This window comes from Podarcis melisellensis (assembly GCF_964234715.1).
Source record: "Podarcis melisellensis genome assembly, chromosome: 16".
NCBI lineage: Eukaryota > Metazoa > Chordata > Lepidosauria > Squamata > Lacertidae > Podarcis > Podarcis melisellensis.
The window spans coordinates 38,833,040-38,854,558 of NC_138533.1; the positions used below are offsets into that span (position 1 = coordinate 38,833,040).

The 21,519-nt window shown below is 46.4% G+C and overlaps 1 protein-coding gene across 2 annotated transcripts; it reads right to left on the reverse strand.

Moving 5' to 3' along the window:
- Positions 1–177: 177 nt before the first annotated feature.
- LOC309359286 (anaphase-promoting complex subunit 5) lies at positions 178–21,148 on the reverse strand. Of its 2 annotated transcripts, none has more exons than XM_081892784.1 (17): positions 20,911–21,148; positions 20,127–20,206; positions 17,003–17,112; positions 15,858–16,053; positions 14,255–14,321; positions 13,566–13,667; positions 12,816–13,006; positions 11,414–11,495; positions 10,478–10,567; positions 9,866–10,047; positions 8,736–8,871; positions 6,871–6,945; positions 5,722–5,843; positions 3,862–3,969; positions 1,876–2,023; positions 1,118–1,280; positions 178–701 (listed from the first exon to the last, which is right to left on the reverse strand). In XM_081892784.1, exons 1-17 carry the CDS (start codon positions 21,112–21,114, stop codon positions 487–489), a joined length of 2,271 nt encoding a protein of 756 aa, XP_081748910.1. In that variant the 5' UTR covers positions 21,115–21,148; the 3' UTR covers positions 178–486. The 2 variants fall into 2 exon arrangements, with proteins under 2 accessions (XP_081748910.1, XP_081748911.1); XM_081892785.1 differs by lacking the exon at positions 17,003–17,112 and adding an exon at positions 16,856–16,949 and having other exon boundaries at positions 20,911–21,049.
- Positions 21,149–21,519: the final 371 nt, after the last annotated feature.

The window sequence follows — 21,519 nt, forward strand, 5'->3', positions numbered from 1 at the left end:
TAGCTGCCCACACAACTAACCTTTTGTGTTCCTAAAGCCGACTTTCCCTACAGTGGAGCCACTTGTAAAGCCAAATGCTCAAGTCTCAGCTGCAAGAAGAAGGGGGGCAGGAAATCCCCAAGCAAACCATGAATTGCAGCCAAAGCGAAACATATTTCAGGGCAGACAGAAACATCCTTCTTTGTAGCAAGAAAAAACCCCAAAACCTACAACTTTATTGGTACTGATTTCCAAATGCTGAGGATTGCACAGAACAAGAGACATATAATAATAAATGGAAGGAGGTGGGGGAGAAACTCCAGATGTCTTGGACTACCACCTCATCAGCCCCAGCCCAAACATGAGGACAGGACTAGTCTCGGAAAGGCTGCTGGAGAGGAACGGCTTAGGAGGCAATCTATTTGAGAGTTCTCTTGCACAGGTCCTGCTGAAGCGGAACGGCGCTGAGCCCTGTTGTTCTGGAATGAGGCCCTCTGCTCAAAGGGCTCATTTGAAGGCGTTGATCAAGGGGACCCCACGCGCAGGGAGCTCCTGGTGCAGCTGGCGGAAGAGCATGGCACACTGGTTCCTCTCCTGGGCCTTGCCAAGGCTGTGGAAGAGCCTGGCCTGCAGATAAAGGACATCCCGGAGCTGCTCCTTGCAGTCCACCTTGGCAAAATAGGTTTTGGCTTCGTTGAGGTTCAAGATAGCTGACTCCAGAGCTGTCGAAAAAGAGCAAAATTTTTCTTCTCCTGCTTAAACATTTGTCTTGTTTGTTTCATAAAATCCATATATTGCCCAACTGTTAACCCCCCACCCTCAAAGATTAAACAGTGAAATATATTAAAATGCAGTTGATTAAATAGATTATAAAGCCAGTTGCCCATCTGGGCCTTGGGGATTCTGCCTGAACCAAGCCTCCACCAGCCACGCCTCTCCTTGGCCCTGCTCCGTCCCCTTCCCATATCACTTCCCTGGCTGGACTGTGTCCCTGGGCGGAGGGCGGAGGGTGGTGTGTGTACCCAAGGGATGCCCTTGAAAGCCTGTGCCTCTTGGGCTGAGTCCTCCCACCTGCAATATATCATTTCACTCGCATGCCTATGGACTAGAGATGAGGAGGTGCGAGGAGAGTTCTTACCTTCCGCCTTCTTCTGGGGAGGGTAGGAGGCAGCAGAGGCGACCTGGCACTTGGCCACCAGGAAGATGGCGGCCCCTTTGTCCAGCACTGCCCCGTGAGCCAGGATGGGCTCAATCGCCATGTGCAAAATGCTCAGCGCTTGCTCGGGGATGCCAAGGATTAGCTGGAAGGGAAGCGGGAGCCCCAAATGTCAGGCAGAGATCATCACCTGCTGGTTTAGATTTCGCTTTGCTGAATTAGGTATTGTGTAGAAGTTAAAATGGGGTTTGGGGAACTTGTGACTCTCCCAGATGTGAGTGGACTACAATTCCCACCATCCCCAATGCCTGGCTGTGCTGGCCAGGACTGATGGGATTTGGAGTCCCAACTGCAGATTATGTTGGTGAACGGCTGTTTTAGATCTCACATCCCAAGGTCATTCACTAAGCCCAAGTACAGGAGAATGAAATAAATGCCTATTATCCCCCCTTTTATTATAATTATTATAGATTTATATACATAAAAATATATATTTAATTACAGATAAAAATAAGAACCCCTGAAAACATAGATAGAGCAATCATTTAAAAACAATTAAACATTGATAGATGCATTAAACTTATATGCATATGTAAGTTTTACTATTTCTTTTTGTGCATCGAATTTTAAACTGCAAGCCTCTTGGGGCGAGGGGCTGTCCCCTTACGGCACACTGATAGAACTGCATAAAGGAGCAGGAAGAACAAAGCAGGTACTGCTTGCACCTGTGCCAAAGATACCTGGGAGAAAGCCAAGTTGAGGATGGTTTCAGAGGCCAAGTACTGGAGGCGGTATTCCTGGGACAGAGCCAGTGCCTGGAGCAGGACGGGCAGAGCTATTGTGTGGCACAGAGACCTCCAGTAGAGCTCAGCAATGGACAGGAGGACACTAAGTCATGCAGGGGGGAGCAAGGAAAGAAATACAACAGTGTGAGTAAGTAGAGGAGCGGGAAAACCCAACTCTTAGGAATGCAGGAAGCTACTGCCTATCAAGTCAGACCACTGGTCCCAATTGTCAAGTATGGCAGCAGTGGCTCTCCAGGGTTTCATAGAGCCACAGAATTTTTGAGTTGGAAGGGGCCCAAAGGGTCATAATAATAATAATAACATTATTTATACCCCGCCCATCTGGCTAGGTTTCCCCAGCCACTCTGGGCGGCTTCCAACACAATATTAAATACAATAATGCATCAAACGTTAAAAGCTTCCCTAAATAGGGCTGCCTTCAGATGTCGTCTAAAAGTCTGGCAGTTGTTGTTCTCTTTGACATCTGGTGGAAGGGTGCTCCACAGAGCGGGTGCCACCACCAAGAAGGCCCTCTGCCTGGTTCCCTGTAACTTGGCTTCTCGCAGTGAGGGAACTGCCAGAAGGCCCTCGGAGCTGGACCTCTGTGTCCGGGTAGAACAATGGGGATGGAGATGCTCCTTCAGCTATACTGGACCGAGGCCATTTAGGGCTTGAAAGGTCAGCACCAACACTTTGAATTGTGCTTGGAAACATACTGGAGTCCAACCTGCTACAATGAAGGAAATGCAGTCAAAGAATTCCCGACAGATAGCCCATCCAACCTCTGTTTAAAAACCTCAATTGAAAGAGAGTCTACAGATTCCAAGATAGTCCATTCCACTGTTGAACAGCTCCTACCAGCAGAAAGTTCTTCCTGAGGTTCAGTTGGAGCTTGAAGCCATTAGTTCGGGTCCCACCCTCTGGAGAAGGAGAAAACAAGCCTGCTCCATCCTCCATGTGACAGCCCTCCAGATATCACCTCTCCTCTTCTCCAGGCTAAACATACCCAATTCCCTCAACCGTTCTTCATAGGACTTGGATTCCAGACCCTGGACCATCCTGGTCACCCTCCTTTACATACCTTCCAGCTTCTCAGCTGGGAACTGGACACAGGACTCCAGGCTGGGTCTGACCAAGGCAGGATAGAGCGGTGCTATTAGTTCCCTTGATCCAGACCAGTGCTTCACAAACCTGGGTCCCCAGCCATGTTGGACTGCAACTCCCATCATCCTTGACCACTGGCCCAGCCAGCTAGGGATGATGGGAGTTGTAGTCCAACAACAGCTGGGGACCCACATTTGAGAAGCACTGGCCTAGACACTATACTTTCAGAGAGGAGACATACCTATTCCTACCTAGGGGTGCTGGGAACGGAATCCGGGACCTTCTGCCTACAAAGCAGGTGCTCTACTACTGAGCCACAGGCCCTGCCCAGCACTTGAAGCCGGTATTATAGCCCCAGCCCTTCTTGCAGGAAATGGAGAGAATAAAAGAGAGGAAGTAGTGTGAGAGGAAGCACACTACAAGATATCTGAAGTGATTCACAACCAGAATTAAAAAATACATATATATGCACAAGCATTTTATTCTTATTTTTAAAATAAATAAATAAATAAATAAAATATAAATAAAATAAAAGTCTGAAGTGATGTACAAGCAGAGTAAAAAAATAAATAAATACATGAGCATGTTTATAATGTAATCAAAATGCTGGTGCTGCCCAAATGCCAGGAAAGCAAAACATATTTGTTAGTGCTGAAATGAGGGCTGCCCTGATACCAGGTGGGCCTCCCTGGGGAGAGCATTCTGCATGCGGGGAGCTGCTACAGGAAGGCCCTGCGAGCTTCCCCCAGGCCCACGAAAGAGAGAGGCCCAGCAGGACCCCCAGCCTCACCCCACGGCTGCAGGGCCCTTAGCAGGCCCCCAGGGAAACTCGCTTACCTGATCACCATCTCGGTGTTCTTAATTTTCTGGCAGTGAATCAGGAGCTTCTGCAGGAGTTTGTGCGCCTCAGACATTTGATTCTGCGCTTTAAGCAGGATGGCTTTTCTGGAAGACAGAATCCCAGGAGCCCCAAAATGGAGTCTGAAGCACCTCCAATCGGCAGAGGTTTCAAGTCCTCAAAATCTCTTCCCTCAAAATCAAAGGGATGTCAAAGTGCTTATTTTTGGCTGGATCAAGCGTAAGATTTTATTTACATGTATCCCACATTTTAGGGCCTTACAGCCACCAACCATTAAAAACAATAAAGAAATAAATTCCTCATGCTCTTTTAAAAATATCTGGGAATTTAAATTTCTGTGGTTTAATTTATGTTTAAAATTTTGTATATTGTTTGTTTTTTTATCACAGTAAGCAGCTTTTTATCATAGTAAGCAGCTTTGAGACCTAGATGATGAAAAGCAGGATATAATTTTTCAAAATAAAAGAGAGACTTATAATAGTTTAATGCAAAGAATGGATTGCAATGAAGTGCCAATAGTTTCTGATTCAACCCTAATGCAGGGGCTCCAAAACTGTGGTCTGCAAGTTTCATTCAGGTAGTCCATGGTGTGTCCACATTATATATTCATAGTGGTTTTTAATTGCATTTTAATTGTTTCTTTTATTTTTATTTATTTTATTTATTAAATTTATATACTGCCCTTCATCCAAGGATGAGTTTACAGTATAAAAACACAAAAATTCATAACATAATAACAAACAAACAAATAACCCCTCTCCCACCAACGCATCTGAAAGGTCATAGAACTCGGCAAGGCAAAAGCCACCTCGCCATGGCAAGAGCCAACTGGCATCGGGCAACAGATTTTTCAAAAAGGGGGCATTAGAAATTGTTTGCTTTCCCTCTGTTTATGGGCTCACGGGTGGCATCCTGCCCTAACCAGAGCATTCACACTGCGGGTCCAGAGCAGCATGGTATGCAGAATGCAGCTTGCTCAGATGCTGCGGAGGGAGGGGGGCACGCAGAGGGGCAGGAAGGCCCAGGCCCAATCTCTGGCACTGGGTGGCAAGCGAGGAAAGACTGCCTGAGCTCCAGAAGAGCTGCTGCCAGCCAGAGAAGACAATACTTGGCTAGGCAGACAAACAGTAGAACTTGCTCCATCTAGCTCAGTCATACACACACTGACTGGCAGCAGCTCTCCAGGGTTTCCCACAGGCGTCTTGTGCAGCTTCACCTGGAGACGCCAGGGATGGAACCTGGAACCTTCTGCACACAGAGTAGGTGGTCTGCCACAGGTCTCTGGCCTTGCCTATAGGGAATAAGGAAGCATCCCAGTTATGTTTCTCTCTCTTCTTAAAAGAAGCAAGTTTTTCCAAGCTCCTAGGGCTGTGCGATGGGTAGTGAAACATCCAGCACTGGCAGTCCATGCACTCAATGGCTGAGGGCAGTGGCGTAGCGTGGGGGGTGCAGGGGGGGGCCGGGCGCACCTGGCACAACATCTGGGGGTTAGGGGGCGCAAATCCATGGGTTAGGGGGCGCAAATCCACGGGTTAGGGGACACAAATTACTTGCCTTGCCCCGGGTGCTGACAACCCACGCTACACCACTGGCTGAGGGACAATGAGGCTTTTCCCAACTCATGCGGTAAAGCATTACTAATGCATGTACAAAATGTCTTACGTATATTTTTTATTTTTATTTTCTACAGTGTAACAGTGGGAAAAGCTAGCACAAGTAGAAAGAAAGAGGAATACAATGCCTTATCCCACAGGCATTTTAATCCCATGTTAATGCTAATCCCTTTTCAAGGGGACATCAGAAGAGGCCCTTGTTCCTGCAGGTGTGTGATCTCTTACCTGTAAACCCCCTCGATGCTATTCAGGGCTGTAATCCCAGCCACCAGGGAGCCAGCAACATGGTACTTGCCATCGTTCATAGCTCTGTCAAACTGGATCTTCTGGTCAAACAGCATCCACAGCTGGACAAGAACATTTCCGGATCAGGTTAAAAAGAAACAGGACAGGAGTCTTACTTACACACACACCTCATAAATATATGACATGCCAACTTCATATAGGTATATATTTTACAGAGGTACTAACATTTCAGGTTCTGCTTTCTTTGGCCTGACACAAATCAAAGGGTGCTGTAGCCAAGATGGCCCTGACAGAATCCAGAGGATGGGGTGCTTGCTTTAGCAGACTGGGTCAGGTATTCTTATCCTCCAGGATGCAGTCGTCTGGCGTTACCGGTGTCACGTCCATGCATCCGGCAGTCCTTTCCTGGATCAGGTGGCATCTCTTTTCCAGTTCACTCATCCCTACAGTCCCCTCCCTGTCCCTTTACTGAAGAGACTCTTTCGTCCAAGTCCTTTGCTTAACCATGTGCTGCGTGGAAAAGGACTTCCTCTTCCCTGCCCTGAATCTCATGCCAATCACCTTCCTTGGAGGACCAAGGAGAGGAGGGGGAGAAAAACTTTTCTTTCTTCACACCATGCATAATGGCATCATTTGCCGCCTTCTCTCTAAACCAGGGCAGAGGAACCTGTGGCTCCTCCAGATGTTGCTGGATTGCACCTCCCACCTTCCCTGAGCGCTGGCCATGCTGGCAGGGGCTGGAGGGAGATGGGAGCCCAACAGCACTGGGGAGGCACCATGTTAGCCTTTTTTCATCAGGTGAGCTGCTCCAGATCCCTGGTCACATTTTGGGTAGTGTTTTACTTTTCACCTTTTCCGTTCGTCTTTCCCCAGCTGTACATTAGCCTTTTTGAGATGTGGGAACCATAACTATTCTCACTTAAGTCTGCAGAGAGCTTCCTCCAGGTGAAGCATGGGAATTTAAGAGGTTAAGAAGCCCCCCCCCCCAAACCTGGACACAGCACTGTTCAGAAATGCTACCCAAAGCAAGCTGAGAGTGCTTCTTCTTCCTCTTCATCATCATCCCTATGTCATAAAAAGATAAGTCTCTGCTCCCAAGGAGCTTACAGTCCAGACATTGGGCCTCACCTGTGCGTGCTGACTGTTGGGAGGAAATCTCTCTTTCAGGTGCTTCAGTATTTCAGAGGCTGCTGTAAAATAGCCCTGACACAAACATACACAGAAAGACAAGACTGAAGTAAATGTTCAAGAAATTGGTTCTCAAAGCAGAAACCTTGATGTCTATAGGAACTCCAAGAAAAAAAATTAAGATTTGGGGAACAATCCTGCTAAGGCTAAGTGCTTTTAAGTCACATTGATTTCAACAGAAGTGAGAACTCTCTCACTGAAAGAGCCCTAACAGAACTTGCCTTTGACTGGACTCTGTGCTTGACTATTTATTTGATTTCTTTTTTATTTCCTAACCTGCCTTTTTGCCATGGTACACAAAGGAGTTTACAAAAAAAATATAAAATATAAAATGCCCCAAAATGAAACAGCCTGAAAATAAATAACTGATTAACACACCATTAACTGATTAAAGAACAGGTTTGTTTGTTTTTTCTTTTCATAGTATGGCCTACTTTGTCAGATGCAGAAATGGAAAACTTAAAATGGTTTTACCCAAGCAGGAGCTGTAGAACCTTCTGGGACCTGGGACCTATTCTCCATTAGACTCACTTTTTCAGGTGGAACCCCCAAAGCACATCATGGCTATACTTGGGCAGTCATGGAAAGCTATCAAACATACGACACTTGCATGAGTATCCAACCAGAGAGTTCACTTGACAAGGGGACTCCACAATGGGCAAGTGTCATCCATTTGCTGACGCCAAGGTGGTGGTCTGATGGGTTTTCCAGAATGGGAAACCGAGAACCCAGCCACATCCTGGAAGTGGGCACCATCCACTGGTGTCCTGCATGGACTGTGCAACAGCTGAATTGATTGGTGGGTGAGATAGTAGTGCCACAAGGAGAAAAGGCAACCCTACTGGATGAGGGGGTGGAGCCTAAGGATGATTGAAAAGGCTTGGAAGTCTGACAGACAAGCGAGGCAAGCAAGCATGCTCACAGCAGATTCAGACGATACCTGAATATGTATTATTAGACATTATCTTAGGGCTACCATATATCCCGACAACATTTGGGCTCAACAACTTTCAGGGTGTCCTGGTTTTTTACTTTTTGAAATATGACAACCCTACATTATCTATATTTATAGCAGCCCCCATTCACCAAATGGTCCCAGGGTGGATTACAAGGCCATCACAACTAAAATCAAAACAAGTCTTTTACTAAAATTTTAATACAGTCATGCCTTGGGTTACAGATGCTTTGGGTTGTGCACCGCGCCGAAACCCAGAAGTACTGGAACGGGTTACTTCCGGGTTTTGGCGCTTGCGCAGAAGCACCAAATTGCGCTTTGCAAATGCGCAGTAATGCCAAATCGCGATCCACGTGTGCGCAGACGCGGTGCTGCGGGTTGCGAATGTGCTTCCCACACAGATCACATTCGCAACCCGAGCATCCACTGTATTAAAAACCACAGAACAAAGCAATAACAATATTAACAGAACAGCAAAAGGCTGGTGGAAAAAAACGAGCAGTCAGGAAAAGCCCAGGGGTGACAGATAATTCCTAGGCCTCTGAGGCTTTGGCACATCTTGTCCTCTCTCTTCCAGGAGCTAAAAGCTGGAGCAAAAGCTCTCTGTAGCAGCAAAGGGGTGTCTTTCGAGGGCTAAAGACAGCCAGGGACTTGCTCTCCTAGTTTAAAAGCCAAATTTCTCCAAGGACAGTCTTCCCAGGCTGTCCCAGAGCCTTTTAGAAGCAAGGTGCTGCTTCAGGGGAAGAGTGACCTCTCCCTCCAGCCTCCAGGAAGAAAAAGAACTGCCAGTTACAGAGCAAATGACTGTGTGGAACCAGAGCATGCAGTCACACCCACACACCCCACCAACCTGCTCCGCGTGTAGTTCTGCCAGGTGGCACAGCACCACAGCAAACGATTCGGTGTTGTTCTGCTGCACACCCACGTTCACGGCCTCCAGGCTGTTCATGCTCAGCAACATCTGGGCCTGTTGGAGGGCCATGGTGCTAAGGCAAGAGGAAGATTTGAGCACTGAAGGATGCTAGCCACGGACCCAGCAACTCAGGCTATGAGCAGAAGCATCTCGTGTACTTTGCAGTAAAAAATAAAATAAAATCCTTTGCCAGCAACATTTAAAAAAATATTTTTTTTTTGCATGTTCCCTTTTTATTTTATTTTATTTTATTTTTGCAGAGCTTATTTCAGTTCTGCTGGTTGTGGGAATGACAGAGAAACTTTGTAGGGCGATGAATCCTTGCTTCTGACAGCTGGAGATCTTCTCCAGCATTCCCTCAAACTGCTGAGGTTTAGTAGGGACAAGTAAGATCTGCAACAGAATGTTGCAGCAAGGGGTGCTGCCACCTGGTGCTCTTGGATACTCCATCCCTCCCACCCAGGCCAAATTAATCAGCATTCTATTGCCACTGAGCATGCTCAGTTCTTTGGGACTTCCCTGTAGGTTCATTGCATCTTCTTCTGGCAAAGTCAAGTTGTACATATAATGAATACAATAAGTTGGATTGAGCTGTTTTTGGCTACTCCCACCTGAAGCTGTTTCCCCCCTGGAGCGTGTGGGCCTGCTGTGCAGCCCTGGTGTGACCTATGGCAAGAGGGAGACATCCTGCAACAGGGAGCAGGTGAAGCCTCTGGGGCCGACCACTTTATTCAGATTTTTGGTACTTCTGCAGCTGATGGGGTTCTGCCAAGCCTGCTGGTCAATCTTTCCCGTGCATGAGTGGTGCCACAATGGTTACATATGCAGCAGCACTCACAGCTTGAACACTGGAAATAGAAGGAATGGTTGCCCACAAGCTTCCGGGGTTTTAGAATTTTTATTTTTGCACCCACCCATTTTAGAAACTTTTGTTTTTAACCGACAGCAGAGATTGCCAGGAAGCCTAAGTCTGTGGCCAATACCACATTCAGCAGCCTTTTCCCATTCCTGCAGAATCAGGGCATGCGGCAGGCGGGCGCAGGCAGATGAATAAGGGTCTGCTCTACCTGCGACCGTACAGTCTCCAAATGGCCGTCTTCTGAGCAATGCTGATGTCAATGAGTTCGGACAAGCTGTGTTTCCAGTGCAAGAGGTCAGAGTCCTTTAAGGCGCCCATTAGTTTGTTGGCAGTCTTCCCCGCAAAAGCTCTTTGCTGAACCAACGACTGGATCCCTAGGGAAGCTAAATACTAGGAGAAAGGAACAAAATAAACAAAGTCACAGAATTTGAAAAGGGAAGCAATTAGTCAATGAGAGCCCCAAGCAAACGACAAGAGCCAAGCTCGCAGGGCCAGAGTTTGGAGAAGGGATGCAGCTCAGCGGCAGAGTGCCTGCAGAAAGTCCCTGGCATCTCCAAGGACAAGGTGTGTTTGGGGGAGCAACTGCGAAGAGAGTGCTTTTGGGTGTGTCACCCCAGTTACAAAACCTTCTCCCAGGGAGGGCTGCAGCCAAGCATCTAATGTATTTTTTTAAAAGGGAAATCTGCTGTGATTGCCCTTTACAATTGTAAAAACTGAAGTTTTGCTTATTGCTAACAGCCCTTAACACATTTAATCCAAGGGCTGTGTAAAACGGTTATAATGACAAAGGAATGGATAAATAAGGGTGGGAGAGACATACTGGCAATCCGAAATAGACGGCTTTCTTCACAGAGTGCTCCAAGAGCACACAGCTGTCCGACCTTTTCTGCTCCAAGATGTACAGCCAGCTCTGGAAAGAGAAGAGTTAAGGGGGGAATGAATGTTGCATAATAGTTTAGAAATCAGTCTTTCATAACTTGGTACCTTCTAGAGGCTTAGGAGTACAGCATGTGCTGGCTGGAGCCAACGGGAGATGTAGTCCAAAACATTAGGAGGACACCAGGTAGGGGAAGGCTGGTCCACAGACACAATAGAGGAGCAGTAGATTCTCCTCTTTTATAGATGCCTGCAAACAGCCTTTCAGGAGTCAAGCATGCCAAAAGTGAGCCTCACATTAAGAATGGATGCCAGTGGACCACAAATCAATGGGACCCACAGAGTTATGGTCATAGGTTTTGACAGTGGTTGATGCTGCTTCTGATGTTTCACAGCTTTAAAGTTTTTATTCTGTCATTGAGGCAGGAATCTTCTCTCTCAAATTGGTGCCATTAAAGGGGAAGGAAAACCTATAGAAGCCAAGGCATTTACTAGTAAAGATTAAATTCCTACAAGCATTTAAGCTCCTAGTGCAGTGTTTAAATTGTTAAGGAATACAGATTAAGCAAACGAATGCTTTTACACAGCCATACTTGTTACGGCCAGAGCCAGCTGGAGGCAAAGAATCAGCTTTAAAACCTAACAAGTCAATTGTTTTCTACGTTTCCTTTTTTAAACTAGATGAAACATGGGCTGGATGGAAACAACAGATCACAATTTTAAGCCGTTTAGTAAAACCAGCCAAGATTTTTGCAGACCTGCAGCCTGTCCGATCCTCAGAGTTTATGGCAAATAGGAACAGCATCTGTGAAGGCACCAGTAATGGAAAGGAAGTGAGCAACAGTTCTGTCACACCAGCTGAAAGCTTCCATCATCTTACCAGGCAATGCTGCAGGCAGACGTGGTCATTGGACTCCTGAGCGATCCGGATAGCTTCCTGAAGGGCGAGCTCAGCCTGCTGGCTACAGTCAAAGGAAACAGAGAGGTAGCCAAGAATCTCTTCATGCAGACTCATCCAACAACGAGATGTTACAGGCAGGGAGGTGAAAAAACCCAGGGATCTGGTAGGAGCAGGGTCTGGAACCGTCAGGGGTCAAAAAGATCGTATCCCATTGTTGATTCCCCACTCCTCCCAGTGGACTTCAGGGTTAGCAATAAGTAGAATCTTGATGCTAAGAGCTGGGGGGGGGAGCACTTCTGATCCACAGTACACTCTGGGACCTTTGCACGGAAATGCAACCACAGTGCAAGGGATCCGCTCCGGAAGGCAGAAGCAGGAGTGGTAGCAACAGCAGTGGGAAAATAGGCCAAGGGACCGGCTGGATATGTCTGTGTGGGGATCAGCATAAAGAGAGAGAAGACAATCCCTCTTCTCCCACTGGCACGCTGAGGTCCCCCCTTCTCCCTCCTTGGCTCATTGAAAAAGTGGCTGGCTCTCAAGTCTTGCTGGGGGGCTCAGGGGGTGAGTTGTGCATCGTGTTTTAGAGAAACGTTCAGTCTCAGTTGATTCATTTTCAGCACAGCAAGGAAATGAACAAGTGAGCGAGATAACCACTTCCTTTGTGTTAAAAACGTTTCATCCATTACAAAGTACAGGACACACCCTTAATCAGAGCAATCCCGTCAGTTGCTGCTTATTTGTATAACCACATTTCATATCAATTTTTTTGATATTATTTAATGAAACTCAGTGAGTCTGGGTTGTATCCAGCTAGACCACGCTCACTGTGGACCCACAGAAATCAAAGGAGTCAAGTCAAAGTCTATTCATTCAATGGGCCCACTCAAAGGCTGACTTCACTGAACAAATTCTGTTATTCGTGTTTCCCTCCATTAAAATGCTGGTGATGACTTTCTTTCCAATTTCCTATTACTATTTTATTCTTTACCATCATCTTATCACTACAATTTTTAGTTTATTTTGTTTTATTTGTTTGCAGTTACCATTACCGCTAAGGAAGGGAACTATAAGAGCTTACCATATTGCATACCTGACCTCCCCGGAACCCCCTTGTGCAAACATCCTTACCTTCTGAAGGTGGCATGCTGAGACGGCCTTCTTCCCCTCCCCCAAAAAGGCAGAGAGCTTTTAAGTGCTCCGCCTTGCTTACCAGGCAAGTGCCGCTCAGCAAAGGGGCTCTGAGATGCCCTCGCAAGATCTTGTGGGGCCGTCTTGAGTTCACATGAGATCTCTCAGAGGGAAAGCAGCAATGGCGCAGATGTGGGGGAGAGATAAGATCTCATGCCAATTTGTGCAGCAGGAGGAACACAAAGCAACTCACTAGTGACCAAAGCGGCAGTGCAGCGCAGCCAAGTTGAGAGCTGCGTATCTCAGGCTCCGCCCGCAGCCTTCATCGCCGTTGCTTTTGCTTTCTGCGCCGGTGAGAATCAAGCGGTCAAAGTAGTGAAGGAGACTGTGTGTTGAACTGAAGACATCTTGGACCCGAAGGCCATTCAAGTAGCTTAAATAATGCTGGAAGTGAAAACAGCAGCAAACAGCAGCTTGTGAGTAATCAGAGGCAACTGCAATGGCCACATTGAACACAGATTTAGCGCACAGTAATTTGGTGAAAGGTTGTGAGGTCACCCAATGATAAATCTTGGGGCCATGAGGACAAGACTCTGGTCGGCTAATTTCAAAGCACAGTACTTTCCACTTTCCTTATCACTGCGGTCCCCAACCACGTGCTCCTCTTTTTCCTGTCCATTCCCTCTTTCTCAATTTCCCACCCCCTCCTTCTTTCAGCATTCTGTACCAATTCCCATTGCTTTCACAGGTGCCCTACCTTTCCTAGCTGCTAATTTGTTGACACAGTCTTCTTTTCTGTATGCCCTCCTTTAGAAACAAAGCACCTCAACCAACGACAGCTATGCTGCCTGACCTGCCTAGGGCATAGTAGCTCAGACAATGATGGTCAGAGATGTCACTAAAACTGTTACCAGTACTACCAACACCAAACTGCTGAGTGTGCTACAGTACAGATTACACCAGACTGCCTGGGTGGGGGGAAACCAAACCAAACCAAACTTACTGCTTCAGCAAAATCTGGGTTAAATTTTAACAAGCTGTTCAACTCCTTTTGCAAAGATGCTGGAGAGAGAGCTTTGGTCTCATCATTTTTCAATAAAGATGCCTGGAATTAAATTAAAAACCTGTCACTTGAGCAACCAGACAAAGACAAGCATGAATTTGCTGGGATTAAAAACCATTTAATTTTATTATCACCACAGCAACAGAATCCCTTCCATATCAGGAAGAAAAAGGTGGTTGACAGTATGTTTACAAATTGCCATGGAGAGATTTAGCCAAAGCTTCGTTAGGCTACACTCAAAAGAGAGGCTCTTGCTAATTTGATTACGAGAGATGAAAAGCAGGCTTAAGGGATTCAAGCAAGAATGGCTCTCAAACATACCTTTCATTCTAGCATCCAGATGTCAATGCAACTGAACTCAAAGGCTGGGATCCAAAGCCCTTTGAAATTGTCAATTACATCAACAATATATTTTATTTTAAAAACCGTTTCAGAATTCCAACAGAGTGAATAGGTATTAGGGTGCGAGGAAATAGGACAGACCTCACATGGCATTTTAAAGACACTAAGAGTGGAGCATGCAAATGTGTCTGGGGATAATGAGGTGCCACCATGGAAAAGCCCCCCTCCCCAGAAGCCACACCTTTAGCTCAGCCGATGGGCAGGTTTAAGAATAACTATTAACATACCTGTTGAGAGAGGAAGTATTCTGCTTGCTTCTGTGACAGCGGGCCATTGCAAGATATTTCTTCCTCCCTTGAGACAGAGCAAAAGACCCACTGTGAAATTCCTTCAGAATTCTAGGCCTGCTAATAATTACAAGACCACCTTACCCCAAGGCTACCAAAGAGGCTGAAATGGCTTTTCTATATGCTCAGCCTATTGAATCATAAATGAAGAAGTCCTGGGGGTCAAACACTACTTCTGGCCAGAACCACTCACTCACTCATTTTCAGCCCTCATTTGCAATATGGGTGTAATATCGACAACCTCCATGTCTTCCCAGGGTTGTTGTAAAAAAGATTGAGATAATGTGGGGGGAGCTGGAAAATGAGCTCAGAGATACAGCACGTGTTGCATGAGGAAGATCCTACATTCAATTCCTGGCATTTTCTGTTAGAAGGATCTAGTCACAGATGGTGGGAGAGACCTTTTCTCAAGATTCTGGATGGATTTGCTGTGCCAATTAATGGTTCCTCATTATCTTGGAAAAAAGGGACAAGTGAGGTGCCGCAGGGTTCTGTCCTGGGCCTGTTGCTGTCCAATATCCTTATAAACAACTTTGAAGGAAATGAAGGGATGCTCATCAAATGTGCAGATAACACAAAGCTGGGAGGGATAGCTAATGCCACAGAAGACAGAATTGGGATTCAAGATGGCCTTAGCAGATTGGAGAACTCGGCCCAAACTAACAAAATGCATTTCAATTGGGACAATGTAAAGTTCTACGCTTGGGCAGGAAGAACCAGCTGCACAAATATAAGATGGGCGATATCTGGCCTACCGGTAGTACCTGTGAAAAGAATCTAGGGGTCTTAGTAGACCACAAGCTTCACGTGAGTCAACAGTGTGATGCAGCAGCAAAAAGGGCTAATGCTATTCTAGGCTGCATTAACTGAAGTCAAGTCTAACGTTCTAATCAAGGGAAATTATAGTCCTGCTCTATTTTCCCTTGGTCAGACCACAGCTGGAGTACTGTGTCCAGTTCTGGGCGCCACAATTTAAGAAGCATATGGACAAGCTACAATATGTGCATAGGAGGGCAACCAAGGTGATCAAGGGTCTGGAAACCAAGCCTAATGAGGAACAGTTGAAGGAATTGGGTTTGTTTAGTCTAAGTGTGAGATGAGATATGATAGCCATCTTCAAATATCTAAAGGGCTATCGCATGGAGGATGCAGCAAGCTTGTTTTCCTCAGCTCTGGAGGGTACGACCCAAACAAGTTACAAGAAAGAAGATTCCAACTAAACACCAGGAAGAACTTTCTGACAGTAAGAGCTGTTTGACAGTGGAACAGACTCCCATGAGAGATGGTGGACTCTCCTTCCTTGGAGATTTGAAAGCAGGGATTGGATGGCCATTTGTCATGGATGATTTAGTTGAAATTCCTGCACTGCAGACGGTTGGACTAGATGACCCTCAGAATCCCTTTACAGTCCTATGATTCATATGGCTGTGCTGGCAGCAGCTGAGGAGAACTGGGAGGACACCAGGCTGACAAAAGCTGCTGGAAGGGTTATTTATCAAAGCAGGGCAGAGACAAGTTTTAGGAAGAAATCTTAGAAGCTTACCTGAGAGGCCCATCAAATTCATCTTTCTCCATCTTCCCTTCCAGCTCCCCACAGTGGGTCAGCTCCATCTCCATCTCGTCTCCGCCGCTTTTCTTCTCATCATTTTGGAAGTACTGCTGGAGAGCCGTGTAAAGCTTGTACACTTGGCTGAATGAGAGCTTGTTGTACGCCAGGATCATGTGGCGCAGGAACAAGCCTACAGAGAGAGGGAGGAGGGATCTGTTTCTCGGAGTGTATTAAGATGTCTTGATCGCCATCAAATCCTGCAGTACCCACATAACACCACTATGAGGAGCCAGTCCTTATAACCAAGATAAGCGTACAAATAAACTCTAATTTTGCACTATGGATGAATGCTGCAACTTAAGCAAAGCAAATCCACTTTGTTTTGCATAGCTTGTTCTGGTCAGAAATAGTGCTTAGGAGCTTGGTGGCTCACTTAACGTGCAACTCCAATCACTAGAAACCATATTCAACCATACCACTGGCTTCTGAGATTTTAACTAACATTTCCCATCCACTTTTCTGCATATCTTCACAAGCGTAAGGATCAGAAACTAGTACAGACTCAACTCATAGAGAACTGAATTCTTTGCTCTCCAGTTTTCCTTTACTCCCACAGACTTTCAGCAAATGTATAAACCCACCCATTCCTTTCTGACCTCTCTGCTAGCCACTCCTTTTATAGAAGAGTTTCCCTAAGACAGTAAAGAATTCTCAGACCTCCTCATCTCAACCCAAAAGGCTTCTTTTTCCTCTTTCTCCCTCACACACTGTTTCCTCCATGGTCTCCACTAGTGAAAACATAAATGAAAGGCTGCTTCTCACCTGACAAAAATTGGCACACTGAAGTCACTAATCAAAACCATGTTTTGTGCAACGCGCATGTATTGAGAAATTGCAGCTTGCTGGAGTTTTAAAAAACTTATCAGTGCAAAATATAATCAGATGTGATAAGCTACACATATGACTCTTTGTAATGTTAGAAACAGCTTTACTTTGAAAATAGGAGGAAAGTGAGAGAAGCCCTGCTTTCTTTCCCTTGCCCAGGAAGAAGAGGTGAGCACTGTGGGCCCAGGACTCTGGCAGCCCCTAAGGATAAAGAGAGGCTCTCCAAGGTTTTTATATAATAAATGATACAGTACCTACAACACTGGTTTTGTGAACTTCTGGTTCTGTTCCACTGAATGCCTCCGAAAGATCATCAAAGAATTGTTCCATATCTTTCAACTCCCCTCCTGCCATTAGCTTTATTCTGCAAGTGATACCACCACACAGAGAGTCAGATCATGTCCATCCAGCCCAGTTCTGCCTACTCACATTGGCTGAAGCTCTCCAGCAGTCTCAGGCACAGGCCCTTCCCATCACTTGCTACCTGATCATCTCAACGGGAGATGTCCTGAACTGAACCTGGGACCTCCTGCATGCAAACCATATGATAGTCCACCAAGCTATGGTCCTCTACCCAAAGAATAATGTGGGGAAAGGGGCAGGGGGCAGCATTCATTTAGAAAGTGGCATTAAAATTAGATCTGGAATTTTATTTATTATTATTATTATCATCATCATCATCATCATCATTTTAAGAATTATGTGCCAAAGAACAGGGCTAGAAACAGACTCGGTTAAAAATTACCAACTCAACAATCTGTATAATTTTCTGTGTATACAGAGCACTTTGACGAGGATACTAAAATACTAGAAATGACACCATTACATCATGCTACTCTGTTCGTTTTTTGGGGATTTATAGGTAGACATGTTCTCCACACCTTAAAACTCTACAAGCAAGCATTTGCAAAGAGAGCTTTAGGTTTTGTTTTTGTTTTTGTTTTTTTTAAACTAGATGTTATACAAATCTGTAGCCAGGATCCAAAGAACTACACAATTAACTCTATTATTAGAACTTTTTAAACGGTATTCTGAAAGTGACTTCCAAAGCAATTTGTGATATGACATGAGGGCAGAGATGTCTGTTTTCCCAAGACCATCCCACAGACCATGTGCCCACCAGGACCCTCAGAGTAGCTATTTAGCTCCTCAACAATATGTCATTTTCTCCCAACAGTGGCCAAAATAAATTTTATAAGTCAATGTTCTAATCCTTATTTTCATTTGCCCAAGGGGAGATCATTCTGGGGGAGGGAGATTTCAGCTGGAACATATGTGTGTGACTCCCCTCCCATAAGGCTGTTCTATAAAGGTTATACAAAGTCCCATATAAACAAATGCAACTGCTTCAAATTTTTTAAGAACAGGATATAAGCAAAATCTGGAGTGAGCTAAACCCATCATACATATTCATAGGTAAAGGAAAAGGGACCCCTGACCATCAGGTCCAGTTGCGGACGACTCTGGGGTTGCGGCGCTCATCTCGCTTTATTGGCCAAGGGAGTCGGCATACAGCTTCCAGCATGACTAAGCCGCTTCTGGCGAACCAGAGCAGTGCACGGAAACGCTGTTTACCTTCCTGCTGGAGCAGTACCTATTTATCTACTTGCACTTTGTGCTTTTGAGTTCTAAATTCCAAGTGCCTATTCTGATGTAGCCAAAGCAGTACCATTTTTGCGTTAATTAATATTTATTGTTGTGTATTAATGGCCTTCTAAAAATGTCCCAGTTCAATGTAGAAAATATAATAAAAACAGTTAAAAACAACAGATTACAGTGGACGCTTGGGTTGCGAACGTGATCCGTGCAGGATGCACGTTCGCAACCCACAGCGTTGCGTCTGCGCACGCACTGGTTGTGATTCAGCACTTCTGTGCATGTGCAACCCCTGAAACCCGGAAGTAACCTGTTCCAGTACTTCCGGGTTTCAGCGGGTCCGTAACCTGAAAAAACACAACCAGAAGTGTCTGTAACCCGAGGTATGACTGTACTTTAAATACAATACAAAATTAATACATATGGCAGAGACCTATTCATTCAAGTGGGACAGCCTGAGAATGTGGAGGGCTGTCAGGGCTGCCAGGTGTTTTTGGCCCTTGGCCCTTTAAGTAGTCCTTACTCCACATCAACAGGCAATGACTCCTGAGGAGACCACAACTGGACATTGTCTGGAGACTCCAGCTGTGGGAGGAGGTAGGAGCACTTTCCATTAGCTGTCTGGTGGAAGAGAGGGATCCCTATTTCTGTGCCTTACGCAGAATGAAATTGTGGGGGGTATAAAAAGCCTTAGAGAAAAAGATGAACATCCAGAGGAGGAAATACGTTGGATGCCTAAACAAGGCGCTTCTATAGAGATTGGATATGGTTCTTGCTTCCCCACTGGAAGCTTTCGTCAGGCTGGGCCTAGACAGATTCCCCCCCCCCCCCGCCAAACACCTGGAGAAGCATAGAAGCCCTCAATTTCAGTCTGCCAAGAGTATTGCAACAGAATAAACCTGCCCCCTGTTGGAGGAGAGCCTCCCCTGGAACCCTTAGGCAGCTCTAAGATCTGACTTGCTGGGATTTAGGACTGACTCCTGAACGAAATGAACTAGAAAAGGGAGAGGGAGAGTTGGACACTCTGAAGAAAGAACTACAGTGGTACCTTGGGTTATGAACTTAATTCGTTCCAGAGGTCCATTCTTAACCTGAAACCATCCTTAACATGAGGCGCACTTTTGCTAATGGGGCCTCCCGCTGCTGCCACATTGCCAGCGCACGATTCCCGTTCTCATTCTGGAGCAAAGTTTGCCATCCAAGGTACTACTTCTGGGTCAGCAGAGTTTGTAATCCGAAGTGTTTGTAACCCGAGGTAACACTGTACACTCAAGCAGACCCCTGGAAGAAGAGGCATCATCAAGCTTGGGGAAACCCCTCACACCCATGGTTTGTAGAAGTACACCTGCACGTGATGGGGGATGGGAGGGGGGAATCCTAAGGTGGGGGGAAAACTAAAAAGCAGTCCAATGAGGTTTGAGCATGATGAGTGGCCTTGCAATATTGACTATTAAGGGCAGGGAGAGAAGGAAAGACAGAAAAACTGGGCTGGGCAACTGATAGAATAGAGTTTCCTGGAAAATGGCTTTGTTGGCTTACTGCATATAACCAGAACATTCTGCACTGCCCTTTGGTTTGCCCACTTGTTTAAGCAGCCACATTACTCTGTTTCAGGTTACTTAGACAATGCAAACTTTAGATCAAAAGTTACTAAACCTACTACTACGTCAATTTATCATGCCCTTAACTACATACATGTTTAATTCTGCTTGAAAAGTATTCAGGGTTAAGATTAAGAACTCTCATCTCAATTATGCTTATGGAAAGAAGAAATGAACTTACCTTATTTGAACAGAACTCGCTAAGTGAGGGCAGCATTCTTCAATAGCTTTAATCAAGCGAGACAGTGTCATATCAGGCCCCTAAATAAAGCACATGGAGAAACACGAAATAGTTAACAGTAATTTCTAAATGAATACAAAAGTAAACTGTACCAGCTCCAACATCTATAGCCATCTATACTACTACAGGAAAGAATGTGCCCAACTTTGCTTGTTGCACTTGCACTACAAGAATTCCCAAGCTGGGTAATGAAGGAAAGGAAAATAACGAATAGTTCCCTATGCATCAAAAGAACCCTACTGAAACTCCACCTTCCTTGCAGCTATGAAGGTGCAGCAGCCCTGTCTTCTTCACCTGGTCACTCTGGCACTGCCATGAAAGGCAGTCCTACTCCAATGCCCATTCACTGTATCTCCAGTGAAGAGGGGCCAGAAAACATAAGAAGAGAAGAGCACAGTCAGAGCTAGACAAAGGAAAACCCTGACACCTCTTGTGAAACCTAACCTACCTCACAGTGGTGTTGTGAGGGAGAGAGAACCATGCACACTCCACCTTGAGCTCCTTGGAAGATGAAGGTGGCATATCAATGCAAACAAAGAACAAACCATAAGCTTTCGCCGACGACAGTCCGCACGGGCATGAATCTGATGCCCCCGTGTATGCAGGTGTGTGCTGGATAATAAGCGGCGAGGAGAGAGAGGAATTAAGTGCAGAAGGGACAGAGCTGAACCCGCGTCTGACAGCGTGGCCACTCCGCCCGCCCGCCCCCGCTTCCCCGCCCCACCTGCAGCAGAGGCAGCAGCAGCCGGTTGAGGCGCCGCCTCTCGAGCAGGCTGAGGTGCGGCCCGGCCCGGCCCAGCTCGCCGATCAGCACCAGCAGCGCCATCTTGTACGGCGTGACCCAGTCCTTGATGCCGAAGACGTTGGCGTGCACCACCCCGTTGGTCATCATGGGGTTGAAGTACAGGCTCTCGTGCACGCTGGCCATAGCGCCCTCCCGGCTCGGCGGCCGGCACAGAAGAACGACGCACGCACGGGCGCTGCGCAAACGCCGCCGTCACCCCGGCAACCGCGCCCAGGAGCCCTCGCGCGCTCCACTTCGGAGCCAATCAGAGCGCGGCTCCAGTACGGCGGACTTCTGGGTTGGAGTGGAAACGCGGGGCGCGAAGTGAAAGGTTCCGCGTTGGTTTGGTTCCATGTCAGGGGGGAAAAGGTAGGGTATGTAAATAAATAAATAAATATAAAACCATAGCAGGGCTGTTCTGGCTTGGTCATTTTACACGGAATGGAAGAGCCAGCCGCTAGGCAAACCAACTATGCCTACAAACATGACACGAAGGTTGGCAAGAGCGACCCCGCCTGTGCTACTCTCTTGCAGACGACAGCAGTGCCT